We start from the raw sequence: 23,140 nt of genomic DNA, 5'->3' as shown, positions 1-23,140 counted from the left end.
GACATAATCACACAATGACTTCACTTCACGTCAGTAGCATAAGGATTGTAAATATGCATGAGCTGTGTGTGTTGTGGGAAAATTTGGAGAGAGTGTCTGTATGCATTTTCGTGCCTTTTTGCATCTACATGGGTTATGTGTGGGGAAAACAGCTTATAGAAAACAGAGATGAGCATTTATCAGTCACAGGAACCGGAGGTGGCAACAGGGCTGCCATTGTGGCAACTCCCTAGAAAGAGCTTTCCCAAGTCTGCCTTTTGTACACACATTGGCTTCACTTTCCCATAACTCATCTGGCAAACAGGAAGGAATCACAGACCGGATTGGATGCGTGTTGACCCAAAACAGCTCCAATCCCATTATGGAGTGATAAATGACCCACCAGCAAGTCAGGGAGTCTTTGGACCATAGACAGAGTAAGAACAGGATGAGCTTGGAATGATTAGAGTCACACAGTTCTGCTCAAGGGACAAAATCAGTGAAATAGTGCAAAACAGATTAGACCACTAGGAGGGTGAGGTTTACCTTGTCAGTGTAGGACAAAATGGGGGTAAGTAGAAGTAGAAGTGGGGAAAGAGATGGAGATGAAGCATGCCCCACTGTTGACCACCGGGGCCTTCGTGTTGACATGGAGAACACAGCCAAGCGGCCTCCTGCCGACAATGACAGGGCCTCTGAGAACTTCTCTGTTGTTACTTATTGTACACACACATGCACATTTAGAGTTGGCCAGGCATGGCACAGGAATCCTATTCTTGCATGTATGCGCGCATATGTGTTTGTCAGAAAATGTTGAAGGATTGTTTGTGTCTATTTCCTAAACAAATACAGATGTATGTTGTGGTTGGCCTTCCAGTTGAGTGTCATGGTCTTTATTGTCTCTCTTTGTGTGGGGGATAGGCCTCTGGGGCAGAAGCATACATAAATGACAGAAGAGTGAAACACCAGATGCACACTCACACACACGTCTGCCACATCTCTGTTCATGTGGAGGTCAAAAAGAAGCCAAACAATTCTCCACAGTCAACCACTAAGAGTAGATATCATATTAATCAGTCAGTTCTGCCAACAACAATAGAACAATCAATCAGGAAGGAAACTGATGCTTCATATTAAGTCTATTGTTCTTTTCTAGGTATGTGCTGCTAAGAGCCTTTTTGACAACAGCATCAATTTTAAACATCATTTTATTTCAAAAGTACACAAACAGGACCAATATCGTTCAATAAGGCAAAGCTCAAATATTAACAACCACTCACATCAGAGGACTCAAAATCTCATAGTCACAGTTTATGGGTACCACTTGCAAATCATAAATAAAACTCTTTTTTTCTTCATATATTTACTAGAACGTATCTTTTTCTCATAATGAAATAAAAGATCATTAGACAAACATTTCATTACAACCCCAGCCACATATAATCATCTTCATCTTCAGTATCATTATTTTTTTTAATCTTCAGAATCTTAATTGTCCATGAAAAGTCAGAGTTGGCCAGAGGAAGGTGTGGCTGTCTTTCTTCACATGGGTGTTACGTGGCTTTAATGCCCAGTTCCAAGCCCAACTACAGACCCAAGCCCTTAGCTGCTACCTGAAAGGACTGAACATAGTGGTGTGAATGTCAGTGGATTTTACTGGACCACTGGACCGTCTTTAAGCTACGAAGTGCACTGTTAGCATTATTACGATGTTCAAAACTTTCCTCCTCCCAAAAAAGCCTTCCATGCATGTGGTATTGCTAAAGCACCTTATTGATCATTACTTAGCAGCTATCCATTATCAATCCTTTCAAATAAGTGCGTATTAAGGAGGTACCTCAGGGCTAGGGGCTTTGTAGGTGGTGAATTGAAATTGGGCACAATTTTATGAGGGGCAAGAGTGTTTTTTTTTCTTCTGTGGCCTCGTTGCGATTCGTTTGCATGCCGAGCCAAGTCAAGTTCTGGACGGAGAGGCGTGGCCAGCTCTGGTCACCTGGGGAACAGCACCAGGAGGATGCAGAGCAGTGTTGCTGTGAACGATGGGGTGAGACTCACAGCTCCTCCACACTCCATTGAGTTCTCCTAGAGACAGAAAGGGGCAAAAACACAAAGATGTTGCACAGATATGGAATATTGTGATAAAACACAAAAGCAGAATCAGTAGAGGGTTTATTATAAAGAGTACTTTAATAATGTGTGTCTGTGAACGTGTGTGGTGCGAATACCTCTGGGTGAAAAGGATGACAGGTATCTGGGCGCCTCCTGTCCTTTTGCATCTTCAGTCTTTCACACTTGAGAGATTCATTATGTGCAGCTGAAGTTAAGGCAATAACAGACAGATGTGTATCCTCTGCAGAGTGTTTTCCTGCTGGAGTGTATTTCTTGTTTATAATGGAAAGAAATGTGGCAGGGATATTTTGCGCACAGCACAGTGTGCCAAAAGAAAAAGGCAGAAAAAAACAATGTTTGATGAGTTTTGTTGCATAGCAACAGAATAGTAGGCTTTATGTTACAGTAAGCAATGTACAGAAATATAAACAGTGGTGGACATGTACAGTACATACAGCATGAGTATACTGCATAAAATTTCAGATGAATGCACAGAATAGGAGAATCCAGTCCGGGTATGTGGTGACGGGCTGAGTTCCTTCTCTCTGACTCCACTCGGAGCTGTGTCTGCTAATGATCAGTAACCCATCACCGTGCGGGCTGTTGTGTAACGCAGTTCAAACAAAGACACACACACACACACACACACACACACACACACACACACACACACACACACACACACACACACACACACACATACAGACGACACTGTGAAACAGACAGATCCTCAGCTTCAGATCTGGTCCCCCACAACGCTCTCATCTCTTTCATCCACAGAAAGGGGAAGAGGGCAAACAAACTCCTCAAAACCCTACAAATAAAAATGCTCTATGCTATTCCTATCACATTGATGGACACACACTGGCTATAATGATTTTTTTTTAAAAGTCATGCAGTGGAAGAGAATAGACCTCACCATTAAAAGCATAATTAGGTAATATTGTTATTTTTCTCAGCATGGGGAAACAGTCATGCAGGGTTGCAGCCAGCTGTAAAATACATTTTAGGTTGTGTTTAAGAACCATTCACTCATTCATCCTAATTTTGAGTTTCTAAGTTTTCTGTCAAGTTTTCCTCTCATTGATGATATCCAGAGCCCAAAATCTCCTGTGCTCAATCCCCCCTCCCCCAGCAGTCTGTGTCCAGTAAAGGATATACATGATTTCGATGGGGTCCATGGTGATTGGCTCGAACATGCTGCAGTCACACTTGTTGTCCACCACCACCATGAAGAGATTACTGCTGGGGATCTGCTGGATCACAAAGGACCTGCCAATCACAGCACAGACAGCCAGACACAAAAAAGATGAGGAAGGAAGAAGGGAAAGGGAGGGAGAGAGGGAGGGAGGGAGGATTGAGAACTAGATTGGCAAGTAGACAAGGCACATGGGTATGATGTAAATTTCCATGTGTGTCAAAGTATTTGTGTTATGAATGTTCACATTCTCCCCTGGTGGAAGGGAGAAGCACTGAAGAGACACCACTGGATGCATGTCAAGAGGATGACTTGTCTCACTGCCAGCTGTCAATAAACATAGAGACATGCACGGACTTACACCAACAGAAACACATATAAAGTATGCACATACTTCTCTAACTCACTCCATCCCCTTCTTTTCCCTCAAACTCTTCCTTTCTTTCTCTTTTGTCTTTGCTATATCCTATCCAAAGCAAGCACCGTTGAAGTGTTGCCGAATATAAAACACTGCAAAGGGAGTAAAATGGGAACCACACTTTTGTGTCTCATAGCTTCCCATGGCTGCATTTTACTGGCCTGAGAGATCAGGCCTCGCCTCGGCCTCCTGGCCAATGATTTATGACCGAGGATAAGCTTTATGAAGAAGAGGGGTCGTAAAAATGATCTCTTCTTTCTGTCACCCTCTCTTTCTTTATCTCTTGCTTCTCTTCTGCTCTCTTCTGCCGCAGCTGGGTGATTTATCGAGTTTACGGCAAGGCATTTATCAGACACGTATGACAACACGCACGTATGACTGAGTGAACACACACAGATGCAAAAATATACTTGCACACACTTTCTCAACTCTAGTGAAGGAGAACAGGAACTAAAACAGAGAGGTAGAGACCTGGTAGGTCCCAAAAGAACCTAGTATCTACAGGAATATCTTCATCCATGCTAATTTAATACTATGACCAATTTAATCTGACCACAAACAGCCTCCAATCCCTAAGTAGCACCAATCCACCGCACTCTAATACAGTTATCCCACCGTGACCAACCAAACCCAACCAGACCAGCTCAGTACAGCCAAGCCAGTCCCAATCAGGGTGAATTAGGATCTGCTGATGTTTAATAATCCGTGCTCACCCCTGAACGGCGCTGGGCCGGCCCAGCTCAGCCCACTGATAGAAAGCAGAGCAAGTGTTCTTGGAGAAAAAGACTTAAACACATCCTGACAGCACAGCTGCTGGCCTTGAATATACCCAGTGCTGGAAAAGGGAGCACTACACCACATATGAATTCACACACACACACACACACACACACACACACACACACACACACACACACACACACACACACACACACACACACACACACACACACACACACACACACACACACACACAGACAAGGATGTGTACAGTATGCAAAGATACACAGAACAGACATCAATGCATACGCTCATTAACACGTAGACTGTAAAGAAACTGACAACCAAAGTTTCTCAGAAAAAAGAAGAGAATGGCAGACACAGAGGACTCTTGTATTGACAGATAGAAAGAAAGTGGCAGTAAAGACGGAAAGAAATTAAAAACTAGATAGATAGATGTATTTTAGGAAAATATGAAGACACACACACTTGGTGACAGAACATGTCTTCTTCTCAAAGTTCTGACAAAACACTTCACACATCTGTAGCTGAGGCTGATAAAACACTGCTTATCAACACTTTTTGATCATGACGGAAAAGTTTTTATCTCTCCAGTGTCAAATGTACAGAAACGTATTTTATGGGTAAAAGCTGTGATAAGGTGATGATCATTCTCTGGACTTAATAAAGTTTGAAAGCTTTGCTTTTGATGCAGAAATGTAGCAATTTTTTCTTGAATGTTCACATTTTTCCAACAGTTTAATCATTGCATAACTTAACCATAAGTGCATGCACGGCATGGTTTTCAGAAATATCTGTCATCACATTTGAGAAATATAACCAGTAATTACTGCGTGTAATTTAACAATTACTAATTCAGTGAGTTGACATTGCTCCAGTAAAGTCTCAACAAACAGACTGGCCAGTTTTCAGAGTAATGCTTTCAATTTATTTCCATTTCTCTTATTACTTTTGGGGGAAAACAGGCATCCGGATTACAGTATTCTCTTTTTAAGCCTTTTAAACACATTTAACACGATTCCAATGTACACAAGTAGGGGGACTCAAAAAAGAGAGTTTAAGATGATATTTGGATTTCTATCTTCCAGTTGCTATTGGTGTAAATGTAGATAAAGATTATAACAAAAGATTCTGGCAAGTAACATATTCAAACTTCTTAATTAATAGTAAAATAATTCAACTCAACGTATCATCAAATGTGTAAAAAAAAAAGAAAGAAAGACCATAATTACTGGAACTTGATTAATTATGTAAAAATATTACATTTATTTGAAATGAAAATAATCAGCACTCATCTGTTTATGACTGATATAAACAAACATAATTATTATTTAGACACAAATATATATCACTGAAAGTCAAACATTATTAGAATTATCTGGATCTATAAAAATTGTTAAATCAATTCTATTCTATGTTTATGTTTAGATTATGTTTTATGAGGCACTAAAATCAGTTTGAAACAGCAGTGTGAAGGAAATTAAATATTGAATTATAATTAAAAACGTTTAATAACCTACAGACCATGATTATTATGGTGACCTGGGAGAAAAGACAGACATGTTTCAAGAATCTCTAACAGATGAAACTTCAGCGCTGAAGTTGTAGCTCATTGCAACTTTGAACCTCTCTCTTTTAGCGACATGACTCGTCTGGGATGGTCGAGAGAAAGAAAGGGAGCATATGGAGCTGTAGGATATATGGCTGTTAGTATTGTTGCTAATAATCCCCTTGAAGACCTTCTTTGGATAGAGACATGACACACTCTGTCCAAAATCTCATGTTACATTCTAGAGAGGCTGGCAATGCATTAATAGAGGTAAATCAATCTGTAGGGCCACTTACAGTATTATACAAACTCACTACATTTCAATGTTTCTTGTGTTTTGTCACTCTGTCTCACCCATCAGGAAGTAATGGACAAATACAAATACTGACATAACACTCACACTCACACACACACACACACAGTAAAAATACGGTAAAGAGAGGTTTTATAGGCAACAGCTTAGGATATATTTCCTAAAGCATAAAGCACACACACGTCCCAATGAAAATATGAGAGAAAGGTCTCAGTCAGCCTGTAACGTGAAACAGATGTTTATCACCAATATCCTCTATTACTAATATGAGCTATAAAATTCCACATAACTGAAATAAAAACGTATTTACTAATTTTACTTTTGTCGAATTCATTGTGCTTTAAAAAAGATTTATCTGAACGCTGCATGTTGCTCAGAGCCATGCCTGATAATCATGGTTCTGGTGTCATCATTGGAGATGAGACCATTCATCTCTGAAGCACACTTCTGTCGTGTGTGTGTTTGTGTGTGTGTGTGTGTGTGTGTGTGTGTGTGTGTGTATGTGTGTGTGTGTATGAGAGGGTGCTACAATATGTGTGTTTGGGGTCTGACTGCATCCCCAACCGCATTTTACTCCTGGCACCCAGGGCAGTGGTGACCCTGCTGACCTTGTGGGGCTGTACCGGCAGCAGACACACAAGGAAAACACGCACTCATGTGCAAACATGCATGTACACACACACACACACACACACACACACACACACACACACACACACACACACACACACACACACACACACACACACACACACACACACACACACACACACACACACCAACACAGGGTTCTGAGCTTCCCTGGCAGTTCCACAGCTGGGAGCAATGAAGGGCCCATTGGAGGGATCCAGAGAACACCCCACAATTGCAAATTGTTAATGGGGACCACACTCATTTTCCCATTTTTAAAGGAAGCCTTTTTTTCCACCTCTCTCCCTCATCTCTAAATGCGTTGTATTTCAAACTGCCGGAGGACAGAGTCAGTGTCTGTGTGTCTCTAATGGATTGCCTGGATAAAAGTGTTTTTAACAGACAACAAATGATTTAAACATGTTTCTCATTATCAGGAATTACATAAATGAAAATATTTCGCCGAAGTTTAGAGTTAACTGGATAATTCATTTTTCATTGTTAGCTTGTTTCATGGAGCCCCGCGGCCAGCTGATATCCAAGTTATTTTACAGTGGATAGATATTCAGATTGTGATTGCTGTTGCTTCTGTATTGTTCAAATATGTTCACATATGTCTTTGTGTGTCTCGTACTTGATGCAGCCATCACAGTCGATGTTTCCTGTGTTCTCTTTGATGGTTCTCTCGGAGACAAAGGCTGGGTACTCTGTGTCACATGGTACCATGGTACGACCTATCCTCTGAGCTGGACAGAGGAAAGAGGAAATGGAAAAAGAGGGAAAGAGCTGGTGAGAAATTCATGGAACTATCCATTTCAGAGTCAAGTATATATTTAAAATAGTTGTGCAAATAGATTGCTAGCAAACACACCACATCCTTGCAAATATACAAGTTTGAAAGAAAACAGGATTTCTGAACCAGGGCTGCCTCTTGTCCTGCTGGAGATATTTCCAGTGTAAATTTAGGCCAGACATTCCCATAACATTACTTGAACTCTCCTGCCACCCAGAGGCCTGAAATAATGCTACAACGTGGAGAGGGTGTTGGGGGGGGGGGGGGGGTTTCTACTTGGGTCCATTTTGAAGCACTTTTATTAAATCAGAGGTTAATGTAATCCTAATTTGCATATTAAACATAAAGATATGTGGTCCTATTTTATAAACTCACACAAGCTACACACATCTTTACAACCCAGATTTCTAAAGATGGTGGATTATGTGTGTGATCTGAGTGCTTTAATTACTGGGTGTCAGCAGTGCAGTATTATTGTGTCAGAGCATGTGTGTGTGTGTGTGTGTGTGTGTGTGTGGGTACAGCTGTATATATACTATATGCTTGCGAGAAACACAGCCGACATGTATAAACGTCTGGGATTAGTTCAGCTTGATAGGCTGTGTAGATTGGGTTACGAGCTGCGAAATTGGGGTGTTTCAGCTGTGTGTCGCAGGCCTATGTCTCTATTGTAAAAAGATATAGAAAGTGCTGCTAAGACCTGAGGCTAGCCAGCTGTGAAATTGTCTCGACTGCTTGGCGAGCAGCAATGCCCAGCTTTACTTCATTCAGGATAAGAGTGTGCAAGGAAAGCATTTTATAGACTTTCATTTTGTGGTTCTCTCTCTCTCTCTCTGTCTCTCTCTCCTTCTCTCTCTCTCTCTCTCTCTGTCTCTCTCTCTCTCTCTCCCACTTTCACATACTAAACATTTTCATATTAGTTTTGGCTGGAATTAATATTACAAAATGCTGCTTAAAGAGGCTTTAATTCCAGACAGGCAAACAGTATTCGACACTCTATAAAGCGTTAGGCATCACAGTGTTCATAACTCGGCAGGAATCACAGGAGTATGTGTGCACGGAAGAAATTGAGACAGAAAAATAAAGAAAAGGAAGAGAAATACAGAAAGAAAGACAGAATGAGAGAGGTGAGAGAGAGAGAGAGAGAGAGAGAGAGAGAGAGAGAGAGAGAGAGAGAGAGAGAGAGAGAGAGAGAGAGAGAGAGAGAGACAGAGAGAGAGAGAGAGAGAGAGACAGAGAGGGAGAGAGAGAGAGAAAGAGGCCTTTTTTCTCCTTTTATAAAGCGGATATTACTTCCCACCACTACCAATATGACACACATCCTTACAGATCATAAAAACATCAAGTATAACCCCTCTGGACACACAAACAAATATAAATGTGTGTGCAGACAGACATGCGCGCACACACACAAAAACACTCACACACACACCCTCTCTAAAACTGAGGTCACTTGAGGTAATCTCATGTTCTGCCATTTTTACTTTTAGGTTTTGGATTGTGCCTCTTTATTCTGTTTTTCCAGTGGTCACATTGACTCTGACCGAGAGGAAATGGAGGGGAGATGGTGAAGATGAAGACAGGAGGTCAGTGCTGAGGACACTGGCTGTTTATTCTGCCTGAAATGAACTTTGTTAATGGGTCAGAGTAGGTTTCATTCTGCTGAGTGAATTTTCAGATATATCAAATTCAATTAATTTAGAAAAGAAACGGTTATTTTATTTTTCATTTAAAAAAATGTTAATGTTTTCACTGGCAGATGTATAATTGATGACCTAATTTGTTTCCTCTTCTTTGCGAAACAGGAAAGATTTATGCAAAAACTATTTAAACTTTTTTTTTTTTAAACCAACCCCCCCCTCCCAAAAAAAAACCAAGCAACCAAAAGAATTTGGCCTTTTTCGTTTACGACAGCACAAGGTTATGTTAAAATACGAGCTTTGAGATAGTTTTATAGTAGGTATTGCATTAAAAAGGACTAGATGAATTAATTACAGATCTTTTTTTGGGAACTAACACATCTGTGAGACCATCTGCCAGTTTTTAAAATGGGGTAAATGTGTAACTTTTGAACATTTTACAGTTTGCAGTTTCTTTGTTTCTTTTCTGTCTAATGTTGTTCTGTTGTTTTTGAGGTAAATTTGTTTGTTTTATCAGTGATTATCTGCTGTTTCTGGAATTTAAAATCCTTTTCATGACAATCAAATAAACTAATTTTACCTTTTTATTTCAGTTTCTGAGAGTAAAATTCAACATGGTAAAAATACTTAGACCACTTTTAACAATCATTGATTGTAATGTAATTCAGGCCTGCTTTGCTTAAGTAAAAATATTTTTTAAAATGCATAGTGGTAAAAATGGTAGTAATCTTCAAATTGCTACAGTACCATTTTTCAAATTTAGTACGTTGTAGTTACACAAAATTACAGAGAAAATTAACTGATTTATAAAAAATAAATATATATATATCATTAATGATAACAATTTTTTCAGATTCTATGAACATTGTATGATAGAGTTTGTTATAGACAGAGAGAGAACAAGCAAATTCCCAAAGAGTGTGTTCTTACCTTTAGCTATGAGATCAGAGTGCCACCAGCTGTACAAGTTGAACTCGACTAAGAATCTAAATATGGAGAAAACATCGACCTTAACAATACACTCCACATGCTTATATAATATATACTGTAACACACTCTACTGCCAGTCATGCTTCACCAACACAGTAAAAGTTTCTGCAGTGGGGAATAAAAAAAAGAAAATAAATTTGGCTTTAAAAGCAACTATAGCAGATATTTGATTCTTTGTTATCACAGTCCCAGTTCCACCATATCCATGTGCCTCTTATAAACTATGAATCAAATAAATCGTCCAAAAAATGTGTGTTTATGTTTAACACCTATTGACACTTCTTGCTTATTGGTATGCCTACAAGAGCATGTAGATTGGTATTGAATTCAAGTTTATATGCTTGTAAAACAGGTTCTGTTTTCTTCATCTCATAATTAATTTTATGTATACAGCTGATTACTTTCTCCCGTCAGCACTGATCAGTGTCACGAATGTAAATCCAAAAAAATAATGTAGTAAAAATGAATTGTAAAGACAATTGTTAATTAGTATTTCCTAATAACAGATGACTTAATTAATGATATTAACTATTTTTAACACTGCTGTTCTGTATATATTCAGGTGAACATGCTCACAAATTCATTACATATGTTTAACTGATGTCAAGGTGCCTCAGTGTAGGGCTTACCACTTGTGTACTGATCAATATGGTGTAGTATGTACTGTATGTACTGTTTTTAGTGATTTGCATGTGGTGTGAATTGAATGTCTGTTTCAAGTCTTCAGCTTGAATTTTTACATGCAGTAGTCAAGTTTCTGTCAGCCGTATGCAATTAATTTTAAGTTGATGAATCGTAAGTGAAACAATGATGGAAAATTAAACCCATAAATCAAACCATCATTAATATTACAAAGACACTCAATTTTCTGAACTTTGACAGGCAATAAAATAAGCACTGACAGCTTAATCCTCCCATGATGCACTTTGGCGACAACAGACCACCCAGCAAGAATCAGTAACCACAACACAGCATCACAGGAGTACCCGCACTACAGGAAACATCAGGTAGCCATTACCGCTCATGATCACTGATGATCACGTTGACGTACATGTGGAGGGACTCATAAACAAAAATACAGTTGATATATACTCACAAACACACACAGTTAACCTGATCTGACAGGAGAGGCCACCATACGAGTCCACAGAAGAACATGTATGGAGCCAGGGTATGTTATTACAAACAGACATGCAACACTACACAAGTCTTACATGACAAGCTCAGTAAGGATCCACTTCACAGCTGAGAAGAAAGCAAAGTAAGGCTGAAGAGAAAGAGAAAAAGAAAATATTGCTCAAATACTAATAACACACGACATTAAGTACTAACTTAGAATGAGCACCGTACACTACATACAATCCAGGCATTTGCAAGAGGTCGAACAGTGTGAAAAAAATGCAGTACTCACATCCAACAGTGTGTGTCCACTGTCACTTCTCTCTGAATAGACCCAACATAGAGCCTGGTAGTCATACAGAGTGACCCTGAAGAGATAAAGATAGAAAATAGAAGATAGAGAGTGAGACAGAAGGGTTAGAAATAGAGATAAAGTGAAGCAGAGATAGATAGAATATTTTTATAGATTTGACTTTTTATAAGTAATCCTTTTTTAAGCAAAATATAATTCGCATAAGATAATAAACGAGTTAATTCACACATTCTCTATACTATTACATGCCTGTAGGGCTTTTTGGACTGCTGTGTGGGAGCAGGAAGGAAAGATCCCACCTCTGCTATAACTGCTGCTTTACCTTTGGATAATATATTGGATGTATGTGGCAAGAAGGGGAAAGGAAAGCAACTCAAAGCCAAGAGCTTCCCGAGAGGTTCCACAAAGTGATGTCAGAAGGTGGGTGTGTGTGTGTAGATGATTTGGGGATATTGGGGGGGATATCGGAGGATTTAAGGGCTTAGTAGACCCTGAGGGTGTGAGGTCTGGGTCTGTCTGGGTGAGGTCATCAAAGGGGTGTATAACACACACATACACACAGACTGGACTCTCTTTCACATTTGGACATGTTCCTATAAACTTGACAATACTTTGTGTGTGAACGTGTGTGCGAGCATGTGTGTGACGTTTGAGTGGGCTCAGTCTATCCGCAGCCCTGGGCAATGTTCAAACCTCAGTCACAGTCCTGGTGACACACAGCTCCAACACACCGCCAGGAACCAATTAGCACTAAGCCAGGCCACATAATGGTGTTAGCAGCAAACTTATACCAATGTAATGTGTGTGTATGAGTGTGTGATTATGATGTATGTGTGTGTGTGTGTGTGTGTGTGTGTGTGTGTGTGTGTGTGTGTGTGTGTGTGTGTGTGTGTGTGTGTGTGGATGGAGCATGCCCGTCACTTTCTTTGCATGGGTGCCACATTCAACATTTTAATTGATTTCCCTTTGATTGTTTGAAAAGATGATAATTCAAACTGAGCTGAAAATAATTCATTTACATTTGTCCTCATCAACAGTCTTGACGCTGACAGATATATTCAGGCTGACAGCTTGTGTCGACTTTAAGCGGTGGACTTTAAAACCTCTTCAATGTTTTTTAATCAAGACAGAAACTGTGCATCAACATAGCACATTAATTCTCTACAGATGGCACTGGGTTAACACAGATCATACTGGATTCATTAGTATAAGCTCTATTACTCATCATGCTAATACTTCACCGACACAAGTCGTACTATTCATTCATCATACGTCGTCCTCAATTTCAAACAATCCCTCATCAACTGACATTAAAATTTCAGTGAAAGCACTTGTAAGCCTCTTTGTTTTTACGAGTGGGACTGTAAACCATTTGAGGTATGAGGTTCATCCCCATGATAAACAGGCGTGGTTGTCTACTTGTGTGATGATTTGTCACCCGTGATTTTTATACACTGAGACAGCATGGCAAAAATCACCTCACCCACGTCCCAAAGGCAGAACTGAACACCGGGTACAGTGCTGCTGCAGTATTGAAAATGTGGTTGTAAGCTCCTGTGCAATCTAAATTTATGCTTAACTGTGGACCTAAGTTAAGTTAAAATTCCACAAATGTTAGACCATAACAGTTTGACTCCACAGTCAAACAACAATCTGTTCTGTTATACTGAGAATGGTATCCTCCTGGGTTAAATTTCCAAATTAATTGCAGAAAGTCGCCACCCACTGCTCCTGGCGTTTTCCAGAAAAACGCTGTGCTACAACAAGCAGTATATGTGTGAATTGTGCGTACATGTGTGTGTCTGTGACTTCAAGTTTCTTCTAATTCCTTCGTTTCAGGAAAAGATTTGCTGTAATCCCCAAACGGAGGACTCCACTGAGCGAGGGGTCAGAGGTCAGCGCTCAATAGCTCAACACGATTGGCCAAGTTAAGAGCTGTCAGCGCAAATGGAGACATGCTCTCATTCTGTGGCCTGCCTGTGTGCCTGATATTATTCACATAGACACACACACACACACACACACACACACACACACACACACACACACACACACACACACACACACACACACTTGTGCGGGCACTCATTAGTGCAGTCACACGCCGACACACATGCAGGTTGTAATACTTACCTCTTGAAAGAGCCCATCTGCAGAAGCTTACTCATTACAGCTCCCTCTGCTTCTCCGAAAAATTTCCCTGTCTGAGAAAGGAAAAAAAAAAAGATTCGATTTTCTTTAATAAAACTAGTCATAATAAAATATAACACGCCCTTAGAAATAACAGGTACAAAAGTTGACACATAAACAGTTAGGATTATCTGTGAATGAAACCTTCAATTACCTAAACCTAAAGCATGCAGACAAAATCCCTTTTAGTACTGTATAGCTAATGGGTTTGCAAGATCCTTCCTCCTGCTCAGCCAAATGACTAAGTGGCCACAGCCAAAGAGAAAAATCAGCATTACAGAAACAATTATAGTCTTTTCAGGGACAGAACACAGAATGAAATCTTCCATACATAAAGCTTCCAAAAACGTATCATACAGGATACGCATATCATTTCATTTTTGAATTTAGCTGACCTAGAAAACATTTTTTTTGCCGGGACTCTGTATGCTTTGTGACCACTAAGGCTACATGTAGTGGCACTTCCTGTAAGACGTGACCTGTTCTCACTAGTAGTTAGCTGGCTTTTAAAAAAAATTGACAATATATTAATTATTTAGCACAAGTATGTATATATAAGTCAAAGGTGACATCAAAAAAAAAAGAAGACTTGCTTTGCCTGACTAACAGTCCAAAACCAGAAGGTTTTCAATTTACAAGTATATGACAAAAGTATCAAGTTTTCATATTTGAGAAAGCAGCAAAGAGACATTTTGCTTGATAAAAGCAAAGTTGTTGTGTATGCTTTATGACCTTGAGATACCTGACTGTAACACAGTTGAATACCAGGATTTACCTCCTTGCCTGTCCAAAGTGCTCCAGGTCAGGTGATGCCGAAAAAAAAGCTAAGTTATCAACCATTAGCATCTATTAACCATATAAGACAGAGTTCTATGAGGGTAAACCACACCTTTCATCTTGCCGCATCCTCCACAGTTCTTTAAATCTGGAAGGCACATAATCTCACCTCAGCTGCACCTCAACCCTGTAACTCCTTCTAGAGATAACACAGCTAAAACTGGCCTGAAATGACACAGCCTCGCAGATCCCCAACTAAACCCAGAACAACCTACTCAAGACCTATCACACCTCACCGAAACAAAACAAAACAAAAAACCCTCTGACAAATCACATTTATTTTACCTTAATAATACCAATGAGATAAAACACATTTGCGGCGACCTGGTGACCTAATGGTTAAGGCACGGACCACATGACTGCAACATCAATGGTTTGACTCCCAGCTGGGGGATCTGTGTTGCATGTCATACCCCTGAAGGCCAAAAAGCCAGAATAAATAAATACATAACTGAGATGCTTCATCATTTCCAAATGAAAATAACATCAAGGATGGGAGCCAGAAAGTGAGAGAGACCAAAAAAAGAACATGCAGGAGAAGGGCAGTGACAGCCAGCAGAGTGGCTTCTAGATGAGCCAAAGCTTGAATGACAGCATGTCTAGTGACAGCTAAGCAGAGGGTATATGCTAGGGCCAACATGTCTACTTGAGAGCAGTCTAAACAACAATATCACACATGTGATACAGAAAAAATATTACATAACAGGAAAGCAAAAGTGAGAGGTAAATCTGCACTACTAAAACAGTTGAAAACAAACCAGGAACACAACATGTACATTTACTTTGAGGTAATCTTAACCCTGACTCAATATAAACTGATCAATCATTTTGATAAATTGCTCATACTGAATATTATTCCTTAAATTGAACTTGGAAGATCTGGCAAGAACACACTGGCATACATAAATGCAATGTGTATGACAAACAAGACTGGCTAATGGACTATTAACTCTCCTTGAGTTAAAATAACACCTGAATTTCAACTTAAAGACTAAAAGAGATGTAGAACTAGAGCAGTAAATGTATATTTGTGTGTTATTTGTGTGTGTATGTGTGTGCGTGCATGTCTCACCAGTGTATAGTCTTCTGCTACCAGAACGAAGCCATTGTTGTCAATGAGGTAGCAGTTGATGTTCTGTTAAATAGAAGAAAGTGTTAAAGTGTTAGTAAGAAGTAAAAGTGACAGAAACATGGAGGGTTTAATGAGAAAATCTAGGGTGACTGACCTCATCATCACAGCTTATGGAGCATTTTCCATCTAGAGCTGCACACTGTAAGATAAAAAAAGTTTCTGCATATGTGTCACACCAATATTTAAGCTATCTGGTTTAGAACATAGATCCCTTCTGTCAGCTGAAAACATGCATTGTCTCACAAAATCTTTTTTTTTTAAAGAGGAAAGAAACAGACTAATGACCTTTACGTGCTTACATATCTACCAAAATATTCAAACAGTGTTCAAGGGTCCTCGAGCCATCAATGATTCATAATATGAAGGAAAATCTCGTGTTTTCATTTCAACAACAAAAATACAAACCATTAGGAAATGAGTAGCTGGCAGTAAGAACAATGTGGTACAGAGATAAAAACTTGCAACATTTCTGTAAAATGCACATGGTACATGTTAATATGTGCATGTGTACCTGTCTGCTGGCTGTCCAAAATTTCTTCTGAAAGAATTCCAGTTTCATCTGGATGCCCACAGCTGAAAGACAGACGACACAGCCTCTAAGATGTAGCAATGGGAAATGTGTGCGCCATGCTCTGTGATCTTTATCACATTAGAAGTCATCTTACAGACAAGAAAGAAATCATCACTGTAATATACATCAAGTGTCAAAGAGTGTCTTTCATTTACCCCCACATGTTGTGGAGCAAATGTGAAGCTGCACAAAATAGGGTAAAAGGGCAATTACAGCCTGCATCATATACATGTCAGCCTGTTTAGGGTTTATTGTGCGTGTTTGCACATGTGTATTTGATACTGTATGACACACATGTACATGATTGCTGCTAACCACACTGAAAATGCAGTTTCACACCAGACTTCTCTCTCTGTGCCCACATGAAATCCATTTCATTCCTCAGTCTGCCTCCCTGTTGTTACCCCAACAGGCATTTTCAGTGATGGTATACAGAGCTGATCTTACTTCCATAAGCCTCCTCCCAGCAGGTCCCTAAATGTACAGATCCGACCAGAATTCAATGCCCAGAAAAAAATGTCTCTGGCATTAAATGTGTCAGCTTTTTCAGTTGACTGAGGAAAGATTGACACATTCACCACATGCTTTAACTTCTCTTTTCTCCTACTACCCCCTGCTACTAAGACTTTGAGGACCCTAGGTTTCTCTCAGTGGGAGTTTGCAATGCTTTGGGGGTCAACAGGGGTGGGGGGGGGGGGGGGGGGCAACATTTAAAAACTCATTCAAAAGCAGAGCAGCCCCAGGTAGTAAACTAAATGGAAGAGAATATACAGTATTTGGATGGATTTACCAGCTGGAAAATAAAAGCTCAGTAAGACAAATATGGACTGGCTAATGAAGACATTTGTTGACTTTTAGGATCTAGTTGATGTTGGCCTATTATTCGACACAGAGCTAGGATTTGCCAATATGAAACTCAGTATTACTGCTGATGTATACTCAGGCAAAAACACAGGATCATACTGTGTATTGGAAATGATAAAAATTGCAATACAATATGAACTTTTGTTTGTTGTCTACATGTGTGAATGTATTCCGTCAGGACGTAAAATAATATACGTATAATAATAATATTTTCCAAGGGCAGGTTTAGTATTAGAAGCTTAAATACCACAAACTAAATATGAAAATTTGCAGAAGAATAATACATGAGGATGTGAAATAGATGCACGCATGAATAAAGGCAATAAGCTCCAAAAAGAAAAGTGTGCCAGCGCAGCAGGGGAAAAAATGCCTTCAGACAGCAAGAAAATACAGCGAACAGTGGAGAGGCTCATGGAATTTATTGCACTGAATGACCAACCCCATTTTTGTAGCTAAAAATATGATGTTTTGACACATCATTTCAATTTCATTTCCTTGCTACATACTGAACTTGTGAGTCATGTTGTGAATTTTAAACGTAGGAAGGTAGAACTTTTTTTGTAGTGTATGCATCATGTTTTTAGCCAGCTACTAAACAACAACTGAATTATATACAAAATCATTAGGAGGTGATTTGTATAAGATAAGTGATAATATTTCACTGTTTCGGTATTGGTATTTTGAAACTGTAAGTGGTATCAAGTCATTTGTAATACTGTATTCATCATTGTCTACCTCATAATATGATGCAACTTGTTTATTACATAATTCAACTTTTGATAAAAACTGACTTGACAACACAATAATTATTCTTATTCTTGCAAAAAAATGTTGTTAGTCTGTTGCAACATTGTATTGTGCACACATACATGAATCACTAGGTGTATTATCATTCTGTAGATGCATTTTATTAGCAATTATTATTATGCAGATGGGTCATTTGTAATGGTATACAGTAAATGTAGTTATACTAGTGGAAGTAGTAACTGTCTTGTTACCACATTATTTTTCAGCCCTCATGTCTTTTTTCAGGTAAAGGCACGATTGTGTGACTGTGTTGTTTGTATGATATTTACATAGAGTAAAGACACAGTAATGAGTTGCTGTGAGAGAGACAGTGAAGTGAAGCTCTGGCTTCAAAAAATAATGAAATACAGAATGCGTCACTGGATGACAACACATTAAGATAAAATTTAAAGTAAAGCATATTCCACTGGTTTGCATTTTAAGTGTGATTGTGTGTTTGTGTGATTGTTTAAGTGCAGTGGGGTGCTGCTGGTGGCCTGTTTTAGACCTAGCCCAGAGGAACAGGTGCAGATTATCCCGTCATAAGCTTTTGCCAGATCCTTTCAGCAGCCCACCATTTCTACACCCACATGGAAAACCCAGGAGGAGAAGCTAATTTAAGATGCTGGGCAACAGCAATGGAAACACACAATGGTATAAAACCAGGAGAACCTAGATTATTAAGCAATAAAAGATACAGGATAATTATTCTAAAAAGCTGTAAAAAACAAATGAAATCGTGACTGACAATGACAAAACAGTTAAGGAAATCAGATTTAGGTTGTCAGGCAATAAAACTGTGAATTCTGAAACATGAAACAGTCAAATAATTAGAAGATGTAAGATGGGAAAACACAAGCTGAAATAGTTAATTTATTAGGAAATTCAAAATGGATAAAACTTATAAAAAATAAAATATATTAACATATATAAAGTGGCATCTCTCTTCAATAAATAAATGATGGAAACATAGTAAAGTAAAACAATAAGCAACCAAAAACACAACAAAAACATAATTTCAATTGGGAGCAGTGCGGGGGTTTGCTCTAATACATGTATTATGTATTAGAGGTTAAAAGTGCACCAATGTTGGTGATACCTGGAAGCCAGCTCAGAACGAAAAGACAAAAGCCCAAATCTGTTTCACTAATGCTTGGGAATTTTATGTGCTATGGGGGAACATTTAATTTCCCTAGGTATGATTTAAGAACTTGGGGGTATTTATGCTCTGAGCTGGGTTTATGAGTCGAAAGATGAAGAGACATAAAATCCACTCCAAATCCACCCCATCACCAATCTCCTATCTGTGCAATCCCAGGCTGGAAGAGATGACAACCACTTTAAAACCCTACAGATATTTGAGAGTCTAATAAGGATTGTATAAACATATACTGCAATCAGGGTGCATCTAATTCTGTGTTTGTACATTATGTGCTCAAATACATAGATAGCTAGGGCAACCATGAGAGTGTATGATTGTGGGTTTCTCTTTGTTTGAGTGTGGGGTATGCATTGATTCACATCCCCAACGACAGCAAAAACAGCTCAAGGACAAGCTCACATGAACTGACACACAAGTGTCACAAACACACAGTGACGTCTGAGAGATGTACTGATTTGCAAATTTGGTGGCCGATTTGTCCAGCAGCGTAGCTCCACAGCGCAGGGGTGGATCACGTAAAGATGCAGAGCACCATTCGGAGGATGAGCAGAACAGGAGGATGTTGTTAAGGATGCCAGCAGTCATCACGACTTAGGCTCCACTGACCCTTTCTTAGCTGTGTGTCTTTGTTTAGACTCACCTTTATTGAGTCTCTGTCAAAATAACCAGTTTTAAAAAAAATCTATCTATGTTGGCCAAAGCTCTAATAGATCTCTGAATAAGCCATTAGATTTAATAGACATGATTTTATGCAGATTTTGCAAACCATCTCTGTAGTTTGCCCTTAATGCCACATCACTCAACTGTGTCACAGGAGATGCATAGATCACATGGTATTTATACATGGCATTCTGATCAGAAGGGGAATAGTAGCGCATATTTTCTCCCCTAATTTCATGTAACTTGATGCTGAACATTTTTAGATGTTGCAGCACAAACAGAAACGATTGTCTGGACACATCAACAATATGAGCCTTCAGCAAATACAAAGGTGTCATCACACATTTGAGGAAGTATTTGCCTGTTTAGGTGGAGATGACGTCTCAAGTTTGCATGCAAGTGTGGATGTAGTAGATGAGTGTGTGTGTGTGTGTGTGTGTGTGTGTGTGTGTGTAGGTGCAAGTCTCTATACAAGCATGTATGTTTTTGTAAGCATCCTAAAGTGTGTATTATTTGCTCAAGGCTAATATCTTCCACACTTCTATGAAAATGAATTGACTATATATAAGCTGATGACATATATGGCTTGTGTTTCTATGTGACCGGAATGAAAATAATTGCTAAGCCCTTCAGTAGAACAAAGGATGAAAATATGGAATAGACAGGTCAAATAGCATTGGGCGATACAATACAAGGTCAGCTTGTGAGCTTAATCATGTTAATCGTTAAAAATGATTCAATCATTAATCTCTTCCTGTATTCTCCTTTGCCCATGTTTTGCCCCTCCTTCAAGCGACCCATGAGCTCACGTGAGCTTAACAGTCCATCCATTTATATGCAAAAAAAATAAAATAAAAAATCCAATGTAGATTTATTGCAACAGCTTAATATCCTGCTGTGTGCGTGTGTGCATGTGTATGTGTGCATTGGTGCATTCATGTTGCTGTGCTGGGGGCGTGTTCTGCCAGCCCTTCTGCCCATGGCTCATGCATAATATGATCAGAGCACGCCACAACAACGAGCATCCTCTGACTGTGCTCACTGTGTGTTGAAGTGTTTGAGAGACACACGGTTATCCAGATCCAATTTTGTGTTGGTCAACTCTTGCCAGAGTTGTACAGGAGAAACGTGAGTGTCAGTGTGAATGTGTGCCCTGAGATTTTAGAGGCACAGCTGTCCACTGGGAGATGACACACTGTGACATTTACCAATACAACCGGGGACAGGGAGAGTGAGTGAGCAAGCAAAACAAAGGAGAGAGAGAGAGAGAGAGAGAGAGAGAGAGAGAGGAGAGAGAGAGAGAGAGAGAGAGAGAGAGAGAGAGAGAGAGACCAAGATGATTAGAGTGTTGTTTTGGATTCAATGGAGGAGCCGAAATAAAATAAAACCAAGCAAGAGAAAAAGATAAGAACAAAGGCAAAAAACACAAGAAACAGAGAGAGATGCTGAGAGACAGTAAGAGAGTAAAAGCAATAAAGAGCAAGAGAGTAAGAGAGAGTGATAGTGAGAGAGAGAGAGAGAGAGATAGATAGAGAGAGAGAGAGAGAGAGAGAGAGAGAGAGAGAGAGAGAGAGAGAGAGAGAGAGAGCGAGAGAGAGCGAGAGAGGAGAAGGAGAGAGAGCGAGAGAGAAGGAGAGAGAGCGAGAGAGAGAACGAGAGAGAGAGCGACGAGCAGAGAGCGAGAGAGAGAGGCAAGAGAGAGAGCTCCCTAACTTCAGTGGTTCCCAGACCTGGCTGGCAGTAAGCTCTGTGCTCTGTTCTGCCCGCTCTGATGGGGTTTCATGCCCACGCAGGCAGTGTTGGGGATCCTGAGGGCAACACAGGTTTCTGCTGTTGATCTTGGCCTCTTTGATTCCCAACTATTGGCCATTATCAGCCTACACAGCATGAGAGTCAGGACAGCTCATTTCAACCTTTGTGACGGCAAATGGATCATCAACCAGTGACAGTCACTGGAATCCAAAAAGGGAGCTAAAAAGAACATCGAACGCAAGCGGCCCAAGGACTACTGGCAGATATGACAGGTAGAAGCTCCATCACTGGGATGAATGTCACCATGAATACATTTGTATATGCGTGTGTATGTGGGTGCGTGCATGTGTGTATGTGTGTGTGTGTGTGTGTGTGTGTGTGTGTATGAAAAAGTGGCTGCTGAGACTAGTATGTTGTATAAAACTGTTGTATAACTAAGTGAAAATATTGACATCACCTTGCTTATAAAACCTCACTTATGACTCTTAGATTCACACTGTTACGTTTATTGCTGTGCATTAGTATTACCTCTGAGTATTTCCTGTTGCAAATAGGTATTGGCAGGAGTACTGATCTGATTTTAAAATAGTACTTGCTGTGTGTTGTATGTGCATGCTATTATAAGCATCTCTGTGTGTACTTTGGGCTGGAGGGACACATCAGAGCAAAAAGCCATTCTCCTGTGTTGACCTCATTCTAGAGCTGCTGTTACAACGCTCCACTGAGCTGATTTTCTGTTGATGTGTGTCCATGTAAGCATTATATGTATATGAGTTTGTTTATGAGTAAGTGTACACATGTAAGCACATGTGACTGTATGCATTCTTGCATACACACACACACTCATTCCACTAACAAGGATGCAATTTACACGGGGCTTTGCACTACAGTGTCATATTATCCAACCTGACCATGTTTTTACATTTATTGTTGAAGCAAGCAACACAATATCATAACAGAGATGCTGCCAAGAGCCACTGTACCAGACTCACACCTGAGATTAGACCTGGGAGTGCCTGCACCTGGATATTTCTGAACCTTTAAATCATTGTAAAATGCAAAACGTCCACCAGCCTGGTAAAGACAAAATGATGATTACATGGTTTTAAATGAGAGACTGTCAATTTAATTAGTAAAGAATAGAGTCGCAGTGGCACAAAGGAGTTAGTATTATTCAAGTAATACTGCTTGTGAATTGCTGAATGCTAAATAGAAGTTATGTGTGAGTTGAGCATTATATGACCACATAAATTAAATCAATTTGATCTTACTGTCTATTCAAATCAACCTTCCTTATTGGCTGCTTAATTATTACTGTTAATAGCTGCAGTACTTCCTACTTTGATTCTGGAAATGAAGGTTGATATTAGAGTCAGTGCTGCCTCATGACAAAG

General features: G+C 39.6%; 1 protein-coding gene across 1 annotated transcript in view; it reads right to left on the bottom strand.

Moving 5' to 3' along the window:
• Nucleotides 1–1,968: 1,968 nt before the first annotated feature.
• The window catches only part of cacna2d3a (calcium channel, voltage-dependent, alpha 2/delta subunit 3a), a 124,863-nt gene continuing 103,691 nt past the window's right edge, over nt 1,969–23,140 (bottom strand). Inside the window, exons 27-37 of the mRNA XM_062426865.1 lie at nt 16,463–16,524; nt 16,046–16,090; nt 15,892–15,954; nt 13,926–13,996; nt 11,772–11,847; nt 11,575–11,627; nt 10,301–10,356; nt 7,572–7,683; nt 3,248–3,360; nt 2,205–2,287; nt 1,969–2,061 (exon numbers count right to left, since the gene is read on the bottom strand). Coding sequence (XP_062282849.1) covers nt 1,969–2,061; nt 2,205–2,287; nt 3,248–3,360; nt 7,572–7,683; nt 10,301–10,356; nt 11,575–11,627; nt 11,772–11,847; nt 13,926–13,996; nt 15,892–15,954; nt 16,046–16,090; nt 16,463–16,524 — 827 coding nt within the window. The remainder of the gene's footprint in view (nt 2,062–2,204; nt 2,288–3,247; nt 3,361–7,571; nt 7,684–10,300; nt 10,357–11,574; nt 11,628–11,771; nt 11,848–13,925; nt 13,997–15,891; nt 15,955–16,045; nt 16,091–16,462; nt 16,525–23,140) is intronic.

This window comes from Scomber scombrus, chromosome 10 (genome assembly GCF_963691925.1).
Source record: "Scomber scombrus chromosome 10, fScoSco1.1, whole genome shotgun sequence".
NCBI lineage: Eukaryota > Metazoa > Chordata > Actinopteri > Scombriformes > Scombridae > Scomber > Scomber scombrus.
This window is presented reverse-complemented; position numbering and strand designations above follow the sequence as displayed.